Source organism: Sprattus sprattus, assembly GCF_963457725.1.
Source record: "Sprattus sprattus genome assembly, chromosome: 3".
Taxonomy (NCBI): Eukaryota; Metazoa; Chordata; class Actinopteri; order Clupeiformes; family Clupeidae; genus Sprattus; species Sprattus sprattus.
Window position 1 is genome coordinate 10153698 of NC_137922.1, and position 18383 is coordinate 10172080.

An 18383-nucleotide genomic window follows, 5' to 3' on the forward strand; every position below is an offset into this window, starting at 1 on the left:
AATCTACTTTTAAGTGGTATTCGCCTACATCTACAGCAGATGGTTGAAAGGACAGGAGGTGATTTACAAAATACTGAGGCACTTTCCTCTTTCTTGGAAATAAGATCCTTGAGGGTTAGCAGTAGGCTCCTCGTCAAAATAAGTTGGCCCTTTACTGCCGAAGAGTAAAGTACAGGTATCATGCTTTTACCCGTTCCCAGACATTGACATTATGGATGGTTTCCAAGATGCCTCTTACACAAGTCCTCTGTTAATTTTGGGGATGCATGAACAATTAAATTTGTATTCAGATAATGGAAAGGCACTGTACAGTTATATTAAAGCTAATAAACAAATAAAAAGACAGAACTCACACAGTTTGGAGAAAAAAGGTTCTGTTACATATTTTTGTAATATTCCAAAAAAAAATCTCTCTCCACAATCTCTCTCGTCCTTTCTTCTTTCACCTGCCTCTCTTTCTCCTTTTCAAATGCTATGAGAAACTCTTTCAGTCTGTTTCTCAGTCTGTTTTCCTCTCTCTTTCTCTCTCTCTCGACCAATTTTTGTTTCTTTACTTCTTCCAACAGTCTGTCTTTCTTTTTCTCCAGCACCTCTTTCCTTTCCCTTAGCCGTGTTTCGGCTTCCTCCAGCTTTTCTGTCCTTTTCTTTTCTTCCATCAGTTTCTCTCTCTCTTCAGTCAGTCTATCCTCCTCTTTCTTTTTTCTCTTCTTTTCGTCTTCAATGAGTTTCTCTGTCTCTTGCCTTAGTGTTGTGGCCAATTCTCTTAGTGTGTCTTCTTCTCTCCGTCTCTCACTCAGCAGCGTTTCCATTCTCCATTGTTCTTCAAGCAGTATCTGTGTCTCTTTCTCAAGAACTTTGGCCAATTCATTCAGGCTGTTTCCCTCTCTCTTTCTCTCTATCTCCATGCTTTCTCTTTTCATTTCTTCTTCCACCTGTCTGTCCTTCTCTTCCTCAACCCCTTTGGGCAACCCTTCCAGGCTGTTTTCCTCTCTCTTTTTCTTTCTCTCTATCTCTATCCTTTCTCTCTTCATTTCTTCTTCAATTTCCACCAGTCTATCTTTCTCTTTTGCAATCTGTGCGCTGACCTCTCTCAGTGTGTCTTCCTTTCTGCTGACCTCTTCCTGCATCTCTCTTAGTCTCATTTGCTCTCTTAGTCTTTCTGTGTCTGTCATCGTTTTCGCCTTTTTCCAAAGCTCTTCCGCTTGTCTCTGATGGTCCATTTTCTCCCTTTCCAACTTTTCTCTCAGTGGCCTTTTCTCGTTCTCTGTCTGTCTCTCCTCCTCTTCTCTTTCTTCCTCCTTCTTCACAGAGAACTGAACATTATTACATAAACTAATTATCATTGAGCTTTGCATTTCTTGGCCATGGTTGTAACTATTTAGTTAGCGATGCCCAAACTAAATGAATGCTATTATTATATAATTATTTCTCATTCTCAGTATTGTTATTATTATCGTTATAATAATTATTGTTAGTAGAAGTAGTAATAGTAATACTAGTAGTACAACAAATAAACAATCAAATAAATGATTTTTGGGGGGGAATATGGTAGAACCTTAGAATTTAGCTGCAGACCCTCAGCCATAACCTTCCCGATAGGTTTTGCCACGGTACTCAGCTTGAGGAAAGCGTTATCAATTTTGGCATGGAACTCCAACTCCATGCATCGAAGCTTTGTGTCCAGCCTCTGTCTAAGGTCCGTCTTGCTGTCTGTTAAGAGGACCTCTGCTCCCTGTAAACTGGAGCCCAGGCTTCTCTCCTGGCCATCTTCGCTAAGACGCAAAGGCATCTGGGGAAAGAAAGAGTCGTTATTAAGCTAACATATATGTTCATTTGTGTCTGTTCATGAGTTATTCTGGAGTGACAAGATCTATCTCACTTGTGAGAATGGGTTAATAGCATGTGACAAAGGTGTGTACAGTATGTGTGTGTATATATATATTTTTTCCAATTATCTTTTAGATTGTTTTAATCATATTCATTTTTGTGCTATAGAATTTTGTCAATTCAATGATGTTTGGCTTAGTAGCAATATAGGTCTTTTTAAAATATAACTATGTGGATTTATTACATACGAAATTTTAATCTGAGATCATGATATAGAAATTTAACTTAAGTAAGGTATTACATTTGAATTAAAGACATTAATTAAATTAACAATTAATAAAGATAGCTTACCATAAGTTTGCATCCAGCATGTCTGGATGGTTGGCTGAAGTGTTTTAGAATGTTGAGTTTCTAAGTTGCCCAGCTACTGTGAAATCAGCAGGCTTGGAACACTGACATCAAATCATGACATCATAATACACACTTTTTTATACATTATCAGTACATACAATAGTAATAATAATAATAATAATTAATTTTATTTTGAACGCACTTTTTATTCAAAAGAATCTCAGAGTGCCTACATATTAGAAACTAACTATAATAATACAATAAAATAAAAAATTAGTTAACATATGCATAATAGGAAACGTAGTGGTGCTAGATTTAACACAAGGCCAGAAATGCCTTCCTGAATACAAATGTTTTAAGTCCAGCTTTAAAGGAGTCCAGCGTCTGCGTTGCCCTTAGGTGGTCAGGGAGGCTGTTCCATAAGTGTGGCGCTGCCGAGCAAAAGGCCCGGTCGCCCATGGTGCGGAGCTTGGTTTTGGGGATGTGGAGGAGCAAGCTGTTTGAAGACCTGAGGGTGCAGGTGGAGGTTTGGGGAGTAATTCATTATTGTAGGTAGGGAGGTGCATGCCCATTTATGCATGTATGGGTGAGTATAAGGACTTTGTAGTCAATCCGGAAAGAGACAGGGAGTAGTACCTACTCTTTCAATACAATACAATTAGTTTATTTGATCAAGAGGGACAGTGTACATTCATGAACATTAAGATGTAAATGCACCCAATTATATCCAAGAGGCTAGTTTCCATTGGCAGTCCCCCTGTCAGAGTGGAAAAGGCTGTACAACCTAAAGAAAAGGCATTAACGTAAATAGTATAGTTAGTTATAATAACGTATATAGAATGCATTGCTTCATGTGTTTTATAATAAATATTATAATAATACATTTATAAATAATGTCATATATGATAACTTCACCGAACCAAGTCATATTATTTGTAATTTATCTCTTATCAGACTCAGGCCAAATATTAAATATGCTATTGTGCACAGGCTTGTGCTCTATACCTTAGCTAGCCCCTATGTGAAAGAGGTTACAAACGGGCTTCTGTAAGGTCATTGTTAGGTGAAAATTCACACTCAAGTTATCTCAGGACTCCGGAGAGGTAGATCAGTATATTTATTCAATAACATTTGCAATCAGGCTCACTCACAGGACAAGGATGAAAGTGAAGCAATTTAACTCACATTGCACAAGGTTTATATACTTAAGATGTATCCTATTCTGAGGCTACGTATAATGTTTAACAGTCACGATAGCCACTCTTGACTAAAAGTCCACGACTGAGCTTCCTGTCTTCCAAGGATGTCAGTTTTACACAGTTGTTAGATTTAAGTAGATTCTGTCGTTTCCTGCATTGCTAGTTTACTGATACAAAGCTTGCACCAGGGTCTTTCATTTCGGCAAAACAATCACTTGTGGTCATAAATAGAAGGGAAATCTTTCTTGGCTGTGAGGCAGCTCTTGTGTCAGTTTCATACAGCATATGTCACAAAAAGGTTTTTAACTGGATTACAATTTCATGTATTAAGGAGGGAGTTGTAACAATTATTTGCAACTGCAAATGGATGAATGTCACAAAATGTTGAGAAGAGACATTGCTGAGGTATAAGCCTTATAAAAAAACAATAGCTTGTCTTTGTTGTATGCACAGTATGTGTGTGTGTGTGTGTCTGTGTGTGTGTGTGTGTGTTTGCTATTATGAAGCCTGTTAAAATGTGAATTATTCTAAGTTACCCAAAAGGGTCACTCGTCATGAAAATGTAGACAGATGGATATCTTTAACATTGTTCCTGTATATTGAAATCTGTTAAAAAAAAAATATTCTTCACATCTAATCAGTTAACTTTAAATTCAGAACGTATGCCCTGTTATCGTTTTTGAAGAAATAAAAACAATTGTGATTTGAGAAACTAAAGCCTTTATTTAACACTGTCTTTAGTGGGCGTCGTCAACCACATCTTCGACCAGGTCTATCGGTGTCTTACATTCTTGGGTGTGCAGCTCTGGCAACCCGCTATCGTTAACTCTGGCAAACAAAACATTAGAATTTACCACAATAACAACAGCTGCTACACGGTTCGCCACCCTGTGGTTCATGGAGTGGGACGGACTACAGATGGTTGAACTGAAGTAACCCTTTAAGCACAAGACGGACGCATTCACGCAAGGAATCCTGGGTAAGAAACACGGCATGGCGTTACATGTTGCTAGGAAACCGCAGTAAGTCTCCACCAAGCCCAAGTGGTTGTGACAGCTGTAAGTTTGGAAATTATTTTAAAACTGTTTTCTTAGCTTTGCAATCAAATACTCTCCGGCAACCTGATAGTCAGTAGTCAGTATACACTGTAAAAATGAATTGTTTGTCCGAAATCCTAGAAACACCTATCTAACTCCAGATAACCAGCTAACTCTTCATAGATGTTAACGTTATGCTACCTGTAAACCTAGCTAGTGGATAGTTGGTTAAGTTAGATGGTATATGATCGATATTGCTAGATGCCTTCGTAAATTGGCAAATTATCTTTGGTTTACTTTGTAATAAGCGAACTAGGATGGAATTGGCTATAGGCTTGTCGTAGGCAAAATCAACTGACGTTAACATATTGCTATACTAGTGTTATGCTGTATGCTGTATTATTCAATGTTTTATTCACTGTTGTAAGGCGACCTTGAGTTTCTTGAAAGGCGCCCTATAAATACAATGTATTATTATTATTATTAGTGCACTGGGAAGATTACTCTTATGTAAGAACTCTGAGGTTCACACCGATCACTTTTAAGGACAAGATAATTGCTTACCTCTTCAAGCAATCATTCCCTGCTGGATAACAGCCTGAATTAACCAAATCGAACGCTTAATGTTACCATTATGTGTTAGCATACGGCAGGAACGAAGCCCTCCTTCTCAAAAAATGTCCTGCGCAATGCTGCTTGATGGCAACTGCAAGCCCAAATCAATGAGCCGGGCGAGCTTCTGGACCGACGAGATCGAGAACCTGTACAGATTCCAGCAGGCAGGCTACCGAGATGAGAAGGAGTACCGGCAAGTTAAGCAGGTGGAACTGGTAAATACAACTTATGTTTTCTTATATTCTCCTACTGGTACTTAACATATGGTTGTGACAGTGGTGTAGTGGTCCCTGGAGAAGTGGGTATACTCTTAATTTTTTTTAAGCAGGATACAGCACAGGATAAACGCCCTGTTTTGAGAAGTGGGTAGCCTATACGCAATGCTGACTGAAAAATAAGCAGGTTTACTACGTATACCCTGGACTACACCACTGGGTTGTGAACTGGCTCAGAACATGTAGACTGACGCTGACATCTTGGGTTTCAAAATAGCTCCGTGTTCATAACCAGGTTTGCAGCTCTGAGACGTTCAAACACCTCCTTCAAATGCAGCAGATGATCAGAGAAGGTACACTAAGCATGGTCAAGGTACACTAAGCATGTTTTCCAAGACAGTCCCTGTAGTTCAAGCTACGTAAGATGTCGAAATGTTGGGGGTGAATTGACTTATCCCATTGGCATGACTTGATAGAGAGAGCAGCCAGGAGTAAACGCTGTTTTTTCTTGGTCTGGTTCGTCGAGTGGGACCTGCCATTAGCCTGATGACAAGTCCATGGTGCTGAACACAGCAGAGCCACCCAGTGCATCTAGTGTGTCATCGGTTCTGGGCAAAGGGTGCGCGTCTTTGACAGTAATTGAATGTAGTGCCCTGTAGTCAATACAGAAACGCCAATTTCCATCTTTTTTCCGCACCATAACAACTGCCGCAGCCTATGGGCTATGACTTACTTCAATTATGTCTTGTGTCAGCATGTCCTCCACAGACCGCATGTGTGGAGAGGTGCGGCAGGCACGCTTTCTTATTGGTGAATCTGAAGTTTTATTGATTTTGTGTTTGACTAAATTAGTTCTTCCAAAGTCATTTTGATTCTTGCTGAACAAATCAGTGTATGACAGTAACAGAGATTTAAGTTCAGAAAACTGAGAATCTGTAAGACTGCCACACCATGTCAAACGGCAAAGACTGCGGAGACAGTGGTAGGGGGGCTGATACCTGACAAACTGCGGAAGCAGCTGTACTCTGATTTTGTTGTCCGTAACAGGGGTGAACTGTCCCAGCTGCATACCTGGTTGTAGTACAATTGGGGTGTTTGTAGGATTCATGACACACACAACCTTTAAAACCTTTGTCGGCTCTGGCAAGTGTACGTGCCACTGCAACCCCGTCCATCTCTGTGTGGTACGGCTCCAAGAGACCATTGTATCCCGTCAGTGTACAGAGATGAGCAGCAACAGGCATCAGCTTCACTGCACAATGCATTTCACAGTGAGGAGGTATGGCGGTGCATTCAGTAATATGGGCAGAGCAGCTGTCTGGTGTCATTTCTGTGGTGCTCAGCAAAGGCAGATCTTGATTGTAAAGGTGACACAAACCTCTGCCTAAATCTAGCACAGCAAAATGTTGTTGCAAAAAGTCCCAGCCAGGTATAATAGTCTGACTAATATTCCTCATAACTTGGACTTCATGCATCAAATTTAGTGAGCCTAATCGTAGTGCAATGTTCACAGTGCCAAGTGTGTCCAAATGTTGCCCTGTCACCGATTTGGACGAGACAAAGTCCTTTTTGAGAGGCCCTTTGTTCAATGACGGCAGTGACGTTCTTTTATTCTCACTAATAAATGAAATGCTTGAACCAATGTCCAACATAATATGTATGTCAGAACCTTCTACTATTCCCCTGACGTAGGCAGTGAAAGTGTTGCAGTTGTCGTTGTCTGTAACAGCAGAATTATTATGCAGTGTATTTTGTTGGCCACAAGGTGGCACCATTGCACAATTAGAGGAAGGGGCTAGGTGAAGGCTAGATGATAGATGCCCCACTGCATCAGCTAGCGGAAGTTTCCCTGCCGACAGTCATCCTGATACCCATAGTCATGGTAGTCATGGTAGTTGATCACCACCCCTTTCATCTTGATAAGAGACACGCTTGTGTACTGGACTTGCGCTGTAGCGGCGGTTTCTGATGTTTCCATTGGTCTGCCATTATGAGGTCGTGGTATGTCCCCATTGGAGTAGTTTGGGTGACAGTTTTTGTAGTGGTGGTAATCTTTAGACACCTCATCAAAGAGGGCTTTCTTGTGATTTTTTTTGTCCAAAAAGCCAACTTATATTGACCATGACTGATTTATAAAAGCAATTAAAGGGTAAAACATCCAAGGGGGTGAATACTTGCAAGGCACTGTATTATGCACAGTATTTGGCTTTGTTATGTTACCAACTATATTTTATTAAATTACACATAGTCAAATTTCAAATGTTTAGAAAACCATGTAAATAGGCTGAAAGTGCAAGTAGTTTTTATTTTATATATTTTTGTTATTCTTTTTGTTATGTTAGCGTTCATCTTCGATGTCACAACAAATAAAACTATGCATATATGTCAGTTTCGTCAGTCAGTAATGTTTCTTTGGCTTCTGGCGGTTCTGTATCCTTCAGCTTGTCAACAAATACATGTGTACCTCTCCAGTAGGGGGTCTCACAGTGTGATTTGTACTTACGTCAGTGTTGTAAAAGTGAACTACGCTCTGCAACTTTATGGGGAACTCAGGAGCAAAAAATACCTATTTTCAATCATGGGGCTTCAATGGGGCTTCGATGTTTCACTATCGAAAAGAAAAAACATTGGTTAAAGTAGCCTATAGGCTCAGAAATGAAGTGTCTTCTAGCACTCGGAATGGCATTACAGTGACATTTTGTCTCAATTACTGAACCAGAGGTGTTCAGTAATCTAAGAAAGTACTTAACGCAGGTGGTATAGGCTTAAGGGTTGGGTCACCTAAGTAGGCTTAAGAGGAGACCTGCATGCCTGCTGTCTCAGGCTGTATACCTGATGACTATATTTTCTCACTGGCTGTGTGCTGTTGACAGGTGGACCGGTGGCCAGACACCGGCTTTGTGAAGAAGCTGCAGAGGCGAGATAACACCTTCTACTATTACAACAAGAAACGAGAGTGTGAAGACAAAGAAGTGCGCAAAGTAAAGGTTTATGCATACTGAACTGCACACAGCGACTTTCAGCACTTCTGGGTTTATTATTAGTTTGTTTGTTTTTTGTTCCTCATTTCTTTTTTTGTGTTCTTTGTAATTCTTTTTAAATGCAGATACCAACAAAGGAGCAGCAGCACTTACTGCATTTTAGTTCTGGATATTTCTTTTGTTCTCCAAATAAATGTGTTGCATTTCCTTAAACGTCAATAATTTATCATAAGTTGTGTTTGTCTGACCAGAAAAAGCCGCCATGCTCGTAGTTTTACAACTGCTTCCACCTGCCAAGATGTGGGAGAATAAGTAAATTCCGATAACAAGCATTGTTAAATGTACTGTGAAATTGGACATTTGTGTGTTTTGAAGTATGTGGGCAAATGGTAGATGCCATGATTTATAAATGCCAGTGTGATTTACAAAGGAACATGCCTCTAAGAAATTCAGCCAAATTCCTTCTTTTCCAGCTGAAGATTGCATACTGAATATTTTCTGTGCATGGTAATTTGTAAGCCTAATTATGGTGGTCACATACTGTCCTGGAAGCTTTAATTGGGTATTATATTGGGGTGCTCCAAAGGTCATGTATTTATCTCCACTGTCTTATGATGGAGTAGCCAAATATATATATATTGTGGTGTTTATTACCAAACTGATATTTTATAGCTGGAGTCAATAGCTGTCGAGGGTCTCACCAAAACAGAAGACCTCAGTCATCATCTCAGTGTGGAGTTTTATTCCGTAAAACAATGTGGCCTCACCCGTATGAGGTCATACTCTTAGGCGGCACCCGTATGAGGTCATACTCTTAGGCGCCACCTGTATGAGGTCATACTCTTAGGCGGCACCTGTATGAGGTCATACTCTTAGGCGGCACCTGTATGAGGTCATACTCTTAGGCGGCACTTGTATGAGGTCATACTCTTAGGCGGCACCTGTATGAGGTCATACTCTTAGGCGGCACTTGTATGAGGTCATACTCTTAGGCCTCACCTGTATGAGGTCATACTCTTAAGCATATGCACATTTCTTGTCAAAAATAAAGATCTGAGGTTTGTGTACACCAGTTGTTTGTCTCGTCAATTATTATTGATTCCTTTGATCTAATATTGACAAAACCATGGACAATGAATTGCAGCTATAAAACCTTTACCGCAACTCTTTCTACTTTAAGAAATTCCTGTGTGCTCCTAGAATGTTCAGGCAATTTACACATCTTCCTATTTGCTGGTTCTCTGACCGTAAAGTGAGTGCAATGAACAAAATACAATTTTACAATGTTAAATCCAATCCAAGGCAATGAAAGCAGATGCCACTGAAATGAGCAGTCACTGGCTGTGGCTGAAAAGAATAGATACGGTATGGGCTGTCAGTCAAGTCCTAGACCTAGAGACTAATCATGAGACATGCACCCAGGTCTGATCAGCCTGTGGTGGGCCTGCTGTGGCTGAGAGTGACTTGTGAAGAAAGGTCTTAACACTAATAGAATAATAATAGCACGCTAAAGTTAAAGAATAGACCAGAGGCAGAGTCAGTTTCAGTTGGCTTGTATTGCAGCATGGAGACCCCTCTCGCTGTTGGTTCAAGAACGGTCTAACCTGATGCAGTATGCTATCAGGTTTTATACAAAGAGAAGGGGGGGTGGGATACATTTGAGAGGGTCACCTATGGGGGGATGGGGATGCCAGGACACAAGGCCTCTAGCAGGAAGAGGGGGGGGGGGAGGGTCACATGTCATTTGCATTGGATCTCAGTGAGAGACAGACGTAGTATACGTTCAGAGTGAGTTGTAGATACAGAGAAGTACATCTTTACCTATAATAATAACAATAATTCCAGTTCCATCAGTCCCCCAATTGAGCATATATATGCTCACACAATAATAACCAGGCAACAGCCAATCAGGGCAGGACACATCGAAATATGTTACAGATGGGGATGATACAATTTAACAGTGGAATATCTATTTTGCAGTTCCATCAGTAGTTATCTTGTGAGCACACAGAGCCCACATGCAGAGTCCTTCTGCCATGTTTTCTGGGTGGGTAGTCTATCTCTATCATGGCAAGACGTGCTGAATCAGGTGCTGAAACACCAAGCACGTGGATGGCCAGTTGATGAGTTCAGGTTTCCTTTGTGGTCACAGGGTTGTCAAGAGTCCTTTTGTTTAGGCTGAGTGTGTATCTCTGAGGAGAGCTGAACAGTCCATGGCCATCTCAGGGTCCTGAGATTCTTGGCTGCGGGTACTTATGTCTCACATGAGAAGCCAACAAAAGCATGAGGTGTTTGGAGAACATTAAAGCATTTGCATTTGACTGTGATATGGGGGAGGGGTAGGGGTGTTTGGTAACAGGAAATGAAATGACTACTTCATGAGTGAAGGCACAGGCATGGTAAAATAAAATGGAAGGTTGGACCAAACAAAGACAAATAGCACAAGACATTGACAAAATAAAATAAAAAGGAATACAGGAAACAAAATAGCACAGTAGGGAGATCTCACATCAAACAAAAGACAACATAAAATAGTGCAGATAAGTCACAACAAGCCTTGTTTAGGCTGAGTGAGTATCTCTGAGGAGAGCTGGACAGTCCATGACCTCAGCCGGAGCCAAAAACACCCGGGACACAGGGAGGTGTTAGATAGGGTGTGTTGATGGCTGCAGATGGGCAGGGGAGGGGTAGTCTTCTCCTAAAGTGTTGTGTGTGATCTCAGGGTCCGCATGAGAAACCACAACAGTATGAGGGGTTTTAGAGCCATTCAAACATTTGCATTTGACTGTGATATGGGGGAGGGGGAGGGGTGCTTGGTAAAAGGATTCTGCAAGATTACTTAAGGGGTCAAGGCACATGGCTTGGAGTAAATAAAAATAAAGGTTGAAACAAACAAAGACAAATAGCACATGACTTTGACCAAATAAAAATAAAAAGGAATACAGTTGTGACAAACAAAAGACAACATAAAATAGTGCAGATAAGTCACAACAAGCCTTCAAATCCCCTATATGATAGCTTGGAAGCTATCACCTTTGAAAAGTAAATACAAGTTAAAGCAAGGCATTGTCAGACTTAAATCATACCAGACAATAAACAAAAACAGTCAAAAGTCATATACCAGACAATAAACAAAGCAGTCAAAAGTGGTCAAAAGTATGTCAGTCTATATTCTCACTCAGTCAGTGAGTGGCATTGAAGTCATTCATTGGCTAGGAGTCGTGTAAGTACATTCATTCATCGGCTGGCCAGCCCACACACACACACACACACACACACACACACACGCGCGCGCGCGCTTGCGCAGTTGTTCGCTCAGAACACGCGTTGTCTGACTCGCGGGGAAACACAGACAAGAGAGCGCTTGCGCAGTTGTTCGCTCAGAACACGCGTTGTCTGACTCGTGGGGAAACAAAGACAAGAGAAGTTAATAATCTGGTTACAACATGTAGGCAACACAGAACACAGAGAGTTAGCAGAAGTCTGCCTCCTCAACATTCACTGGCTTTGTGTGACTACCAGACAGATCACTTGAACAGCGAGCTCATTTGATTTTACTTAAAAGGGGCATTCCAACATATTGTGGGCCCCGCTAATGTGTCTATACATTTACGTATGTTTTTCCGTAAAGGCATCTTATTTCCATGTATCTTAAACATATACACCCAGGATGAAGGCTTTGTTAAAAGTCTTCACTCCTCTCCTTCTAACTGGCTAAGTTAGATCAATTTAGACAATGGGATAGATGGTGCTGTTTGAATCACTGATAGTCAAGCCTGGCCACTTTAAGAACAAAGACAACACAGATGGACGCACACAGGCTTACACAACGAACATGAAACACGGAACAGACAAACATATCACGCTGAAACAAACCAACCGAAACCGACCCGTCCTGGTCCTTATAATGAATAGTAAAAGTCAATTATAGCGAACGGGACTTTTTCTTTTATGTGCAAAGGTTTCTTTTGTTTGATGTGAGATCTCCCTACTTCTTCCGATTAAGGTTCTTCAGGGTTAGCACCCGGTTGGAGAGGCTTTACGATAGAGGACGTCTCTGTATGTACAGCGTTACACACAGAGTCCACCGGTACTCTCGGACTCACTGTTGTCCAGACACGTGGCCACAAGTACTACAAATCCGACGCCCGCGTCTGAGACTTTGTTTGAATATATATTGGGATTTAAACCTGAATACGATGCCTTTCACTGTGCTGCAGTGTCGGGTAAATATATATAAACTACTTTACTCAATGTGTGGAAAAGCAAGCGCTTTCCACAACTTTATCTCACTCACTCCAAACAAAAAAAACAATTTTGCACATAGAATGAAGCGTAAGTCGCTTACCGTTCCCGTTCAAAGTTTTTGAAGCGTTGGCTTGTATTCTTTTGCTGTTTCAGATAGATGTATATCTACCGGCATCGAAGGACCATCTAATAGAATATTAATAAAGCACGCTAAAGTTAAAGAATGGACAGGAGGCAGAGTCAGTTTCAGTTGGCTTGTATTGCAGCATGGAGACCCCTCTCGCTGTTGGTTCAAGAACGGTCTAACCTGATGCAGTATGCTATCAGGTTTTATACAAAGAGAAGGGGGGGTGGGATACATTTGAGAGGGTCACCTATGGGGGGATGGGGATGCCAGGACACAAGGCCTCTAGCAGGAAGAGGGGGGGGGGGAGGGTCACATGTCATTTGCATTGGATCTCAGTGAGAGACAGACGTAGTATACGTTCAGAGTGAGTTGTAGATACAGAGAAGTACATCTTTACCTATAATAATAACAATAATTCCAGTTCCATCAACACCCAGTGACGCCCAGGTATACAACTTAAGAAACAAGAACAACCCCACTCAAGTCAATCACAGTGCAGAAACCTCCACAGTTGTAACACCCATTCCTAGTAATCCTTGACAGACAATGAGACATTGCCAATTACATTGTGGCTCAATAGAAGAAAAAACATTTTTGTGTCCAAAAATTGTGTCCGTGTTGCTCAGAGAATGGCCATGGTGCTGCAATGTTTTGTTGACAAATGTAGAGGAAGGTGCCATGCTCTGAACATTCTGAACCGACAGGACAATGGTCAAATCAAGGAGTTGCTAGAGGAGATGGAGAATATGGTGGCAGGGAGCACTTGTGCTTGCTTTGAATTTGACAGAGGGATTTTGCATGAACTGGAGGAGCAGAAAAAGAAACATAAGAGAAGAGGAAGGATGAGGGTACAAGCTCGGAGAGAGAGCCTGAGAGCATCAGCATGTAAGATATCTTCTCAACTTGAAAACACTCTTGGACACACAGACCCAAACACCAGTTCTCTTTTACACCTTAATTAATTAACATCCGAAGGGAGTACTCCACATGGACAATCTTTAGGGTCTTGGGTAGGTAAGTAATGGGATAAGACCTTGACTTGGCAACAGGATAGCAGAGAGTATTCCGTGGGTATGGTGAGTGTTTCTGCCTATGCTTATCTGTGAGAGCGTAAGTACATAAATTAGTAACACTTTATTCATAAAGCATATAGTGAGAAAGCAATTTATATAGCATCTAGTGAGATCGCACTCATTAAATTGGTTCATTTGTTACCCTATTTTGTGAAGTGTAAAGATGTCCTTAATAAGTCTTGTCTTGTATAACAGGTCTTGATATAATTGATATAATTCATTCCGAAACACTGCCTTAAGAATGTATTAGTCAAGTATCTTGTATAAGCAGGGACATGGCTTTTCTGTGTTTCTGTGTGTGTGTGTGATTTGGATTTGGTGTTGACGCCACTTGGTCTGCGTATGTGTAAGAGCTTTATATGCGTAAGAGAAGGAACCTTTTGTTAATGTTTTGCTCCTTTCGACCTTGTGTAAAACTGACATCCTTGCATGACAGAAACAATAGTGGGATGACCTGGGACGTCAGAGACTCACCATTTGGTTATCCCTGCTGACAAAGTGTCTTGGCGTCAGAAAACGCTAACTTCTTTCTTAATAAACCTTGTGTGATGTGTTTAATTTCGCTTCTCCCTCGTCTGCATCAGTCTGAGAGTGAGCCCGGGCTTTATCTCCCTCTGAGAGTGGGCCCATGCCTCTCTCTGGCCTGCCAGGACGTGGGTGAGCCCAACAAGTATTCCTAGTCAATACTATTAGCCTCTCATTTAGAGAGGGACATAGCACAGCGGTCCAGGAACACTCTAGGCCTCTTGGAGAGGGCCTCTGCGGTCACAACCTGGTGTTGTTCACCAGAGGGGAGTGGCTGGGCGACACAACCATCGAACAGCACATTGAGAGCGGGAAGAGGCGTTGAAGTGGGTTGCGGAGAAATGTGAGAACAGGTGTCATATCCTCAACAATCTGAACCAGAGCCAGAGCTACTGGCGGGAAGGAGTTGGAAAAGGTGGCAGGAAACAATGACCTCCATTTCAGGTCTGAAGGTATGGGTTTCATATTACCTGGCAGCAAGTAATACACCAGATAGTAAGTAATAGAGCTTACTGCTTTTGGTCCTCTTATCAACCTCATCTATGCTTTAAGATATCCAATACACTGTAATCATTCTAAGGTGAACAATCATCAGGTGAATCATTCAAATCTAAAAAAACAAAACATGTCATGACTCATGACCCACATGTCCAATTTTCTCCTCCATCTCATTAATTTATCCTGACACAGTGTGAGAACAAAGACAGATTCAATTCAATTTTTATTTGTATAGCGCCATAACAATACAATTGCCTCTAGGCGCTTAACAGAGCCCAGAGCCTTAACCCCCTTAGTGCATGCACAATGGCAACAGGGGCAAGGAAAAACTCCCTGTTCAGGCAGGAAGAAACCTTAGGCAGAACCACGGCACATAAGGGGGGACCCATCTGCTTGAGGTCGGCCGGGTGGAGACAGGAAGGTGGGAAGGGGGGAAGGGGGAGGGTTGTGTGGCAGAAGGGGAAAGGAAGCAACAGGGGTTATACACAGCCAGCATTTGGTCACTGGACCTAGTATGTATACAGACATCCGGTGGTAAATACATGATACAGGCAAGACCAGATTACTGTACCAATAGGGAGAAACATTTCAGTGGTGGCAATAATGTATATTGTATATAAATGCTAGCATAGGATATTGGGTAGAGTAGGTGTACGGCAATACAGTGGCGGTGGTGCGATTGGCCAAGGGTTTCTCCAGGCAGACCAGGTGGAGAGACTACAGCAGCGTCCCATAGCGGAGATAGTCTTGTTTAGTAGGGAAAGAAAAGGAAAAAAGTAAGTGGGTAGAGTTCAGCTGTCCATGTGCGTAGATGCGGAGTGGTGGGGGTGAGGAGCAATAGTTCCACTTCCATCAGCGATTGGAACATGCTATAAGGGAGAGAGAACATTTATGTTAGTAGACATCAAGTTCAGAAACAGATAGGGAGATACATTTGGGTGGTAGATTTAACAGTAGGCAATATGGCTATTTTATCAGTGTTATTATAGGCATAAGCAATATGATATGGAAGGAGAGAGAGAAAGAGAAAGGGAGAAGATATGTTTAGTAATGCTGGCATTTGTTATTTAGTTTGGTAGTGTACTTATGGAGGTATCAGTCGTAAGTTTTCTTTTTTAGTTCTGGTGAGTGAGGACAGCTGCATGTCACACCCGAGATCTGTTATAGCACTCTTTCACAGTGCAACATACACTGCCTGGAACTTGCAACCTGCACACACACAAATGAGTAATGCTGGCATTTGTTATTTAGTTTGGTAGTGTACTTATGGAGATATCAGTCGTAAGTTTTTCTTTTTTAGTTCTGGTGAGTGAGGACAGCTGCATGTCACACCCAAGATCTGTTATAGCACTCTTTCACAGTGCAACATACACTGCCTGCAACTTGCAACCTGCACACACACAGATGAATTATTATTATTTTTTTTTTTATCAGAACTTTATTTGTGTTCGGATATGTCTGGGTGGCTAGCGCAGCAGGTGATGGGTTTGTCGACGCAATTACTTTTGGCTATAGGATGCACTAAAGAGGAATGTCTTTAGCTTTGATTTGAATATAGGTACGGTGTCTGCATCTCGGATGGAGGCAGGGAGATTATTCCAGAGGAGGGGGGCTCGGTAGCTAAAGGCTCTGCCTCCTATTGTGGTTTTTAATATTCTTGGAATTACCAGGAGGCTTGCACTCTGGGAACGGAGCAGCCTTGGAGGCAATAGGGGACGACTAATTCCTTGAGGTAGTTTGGAGCCAGGTCGTTTAGGGCTTTATATGTTAGCAGGAGTACTTTGAAATCGATTCTACTTTTGACGGGGAGCCAATGCAAAGAGGCGAGTACCGGTGAGATGTGTTCATAGTTTTTAGTTCTGGTGAGTGTACGAGCAGCAGCGTTCTGTATAAGTTGGAGGCTCTTTATTGTGTTGATGCTGCATCCGGACAGGAGAGCATTACAGTAATCGAGGCGGGAAGTAATAAATGCGTGGATTAGTTTTTTTCTGCATCTTGGAGGGATAGGACCTTTCTAATTTTGGCAATATTGCGTGAATGAAAAAATTATATCTTTGAGATCTGTTTTATGTGTGAGTCAAGTAGGAGGTCTTGGTTGACAGTTACACCAAGGTTTTTGATGTTAGTGTTGGGTGTTAGGAAGCCATTGAGTGTGGGTAGATAGTGTAGTTCTCAGTTGATCGGGGCCTACAAGCATAACCTCAGTTTTATCAGAGTTGAGGAGCAGGTTGTTAGCCATCCAAGATTTTACATCATGGAGGCAAGCTTCTATCTTGGGTAGATGTACAATTTCATCAGGTTTCATGGATAGGTAGAGTTGGGTGTCATCAGCATAGCAATGGAAGTTAATGCCATGTTTCCTTATGACAGCACCTAAGGGTAGCATATAAAGGGAAAAAAGCAGTGGTTCAAGGCCTTGTGGAACACCGTAGCTTACTCTGGTGTGATTTGACGACTTCTCATGGACATGAAGAAATTGATGGCGATCAGAAAGGTAAGATCTAAACCAAGATAGGGCACATCCTTTGATGCCAACGTGATGTTCAAGTCTCTGTAACAGGATATGATGATCTATAGCAGGGCTGCCCAATTTGGGGCCCGCGGGCCAAATGTGGCCCGCGCTGGATTTATTTTGGCCCGCGCTCCGGTCAGAATTATAGTTAGAACGTCATTTGTTAGACAGCATTTTAACCCATTTTTAACAGGGTCTCTGTTTCAACGTCATATTTAACTAGGACTGGTTGCAGTTCACTGCTTGGCCACAGTTTTAACATGGTTTCAGATGGGTCAAGGGGGGCGCTATTGACCTTTTGTCAATACAGATCCATATCTATGGTTATCTTGTTGCTATGCTAGCTAACTAGCTAGCTTTTACCTTAACCTTAAACGATTTAAATGGAAGAGCTCCGTTTGCATGAAATGATAGCTAGTTATCTAGCTGATGTTATAGTCTTCTCAACTTACATGTATAATGGGAAAAGGTAGAACAAGTTCATATTCATGTGTTCAAATTCACACATGTCAACACGAGTTTAGCAACTGCCAACTGTAAGTACCTTACTTATGTTTGTGTAAAGAATGTTGAAATGAAATATGAAATCAACCAGTAGTCAATGTGCAAGCTCTCTCTCTCTCTATCTGAGTTGGGGCAGTCTGTCCTTCAGTTGAGGTCAAGGCATGATGCTCTCTTGCTACAAGTTTCACCTGTTCGTGTTGGCTTAACAAATGTTTGTGGAGGTAGCCTTTGGAGTCAAGTGCTGTCACGGCGCTTGTTTCCACGGCACAGCTTACACGTAACTGTTATAACTTTCTCTTTTGACGGATACAAATAGAAAATAATGGGAGTATTTCCATCGAAACATCAGTAGTCACTCTTGTTGCCTGCAATCATGTTTATTAGCCTTTAACTTGCTGTTAGTTGATAGGCCATTATATAAGTATCCTACCTATCTTCCCTGTGTATACTAATAGATTACATTAAATTAGTATGATATGTTAATAAATGTTTCTTTTTTTAACCTGAAGCAAATGTTATCTTTCCCCATTATTTTCGTCTTGGAGTATACCAGAATGCTTAATTTACATGTTAAAATAACAAAAAAATCTGGGGGGGATACCCCCGGACCCACCTACAGGGGCTTGGTTTGTCACCTTTTTTAGCCCTTCTTAGTTTGCAGGTAAGAATAT

At 41.5% G+C, this 18383-nt stretch overlaps 1 protein-coding gene across 1 annotated transcript; it reads left to right on the top strand.

The window, feature by feature from the left end:
* Window positions 1-5091: 5091 nt before the first annotated feature.
* Window positions 5092-8246, top strand: meig1 (meiosis/spermiogenesis associated 1; the record flags this gene model as incomplete). The annotated part of the gene is made up of 2 exons (XM_080835949.1): window positions 5092-5244; window positions 8118-8246. 2 exons carry the CDS (start codon window positions 5092-5094, stop codon window positions 8244-8246), a joined length of 282 nt encoding a protein of 93 aa, XP_080692075.1.
* Between the last annotated feature and the right edge of the window lie 10137 nt (window positions 8247-18383).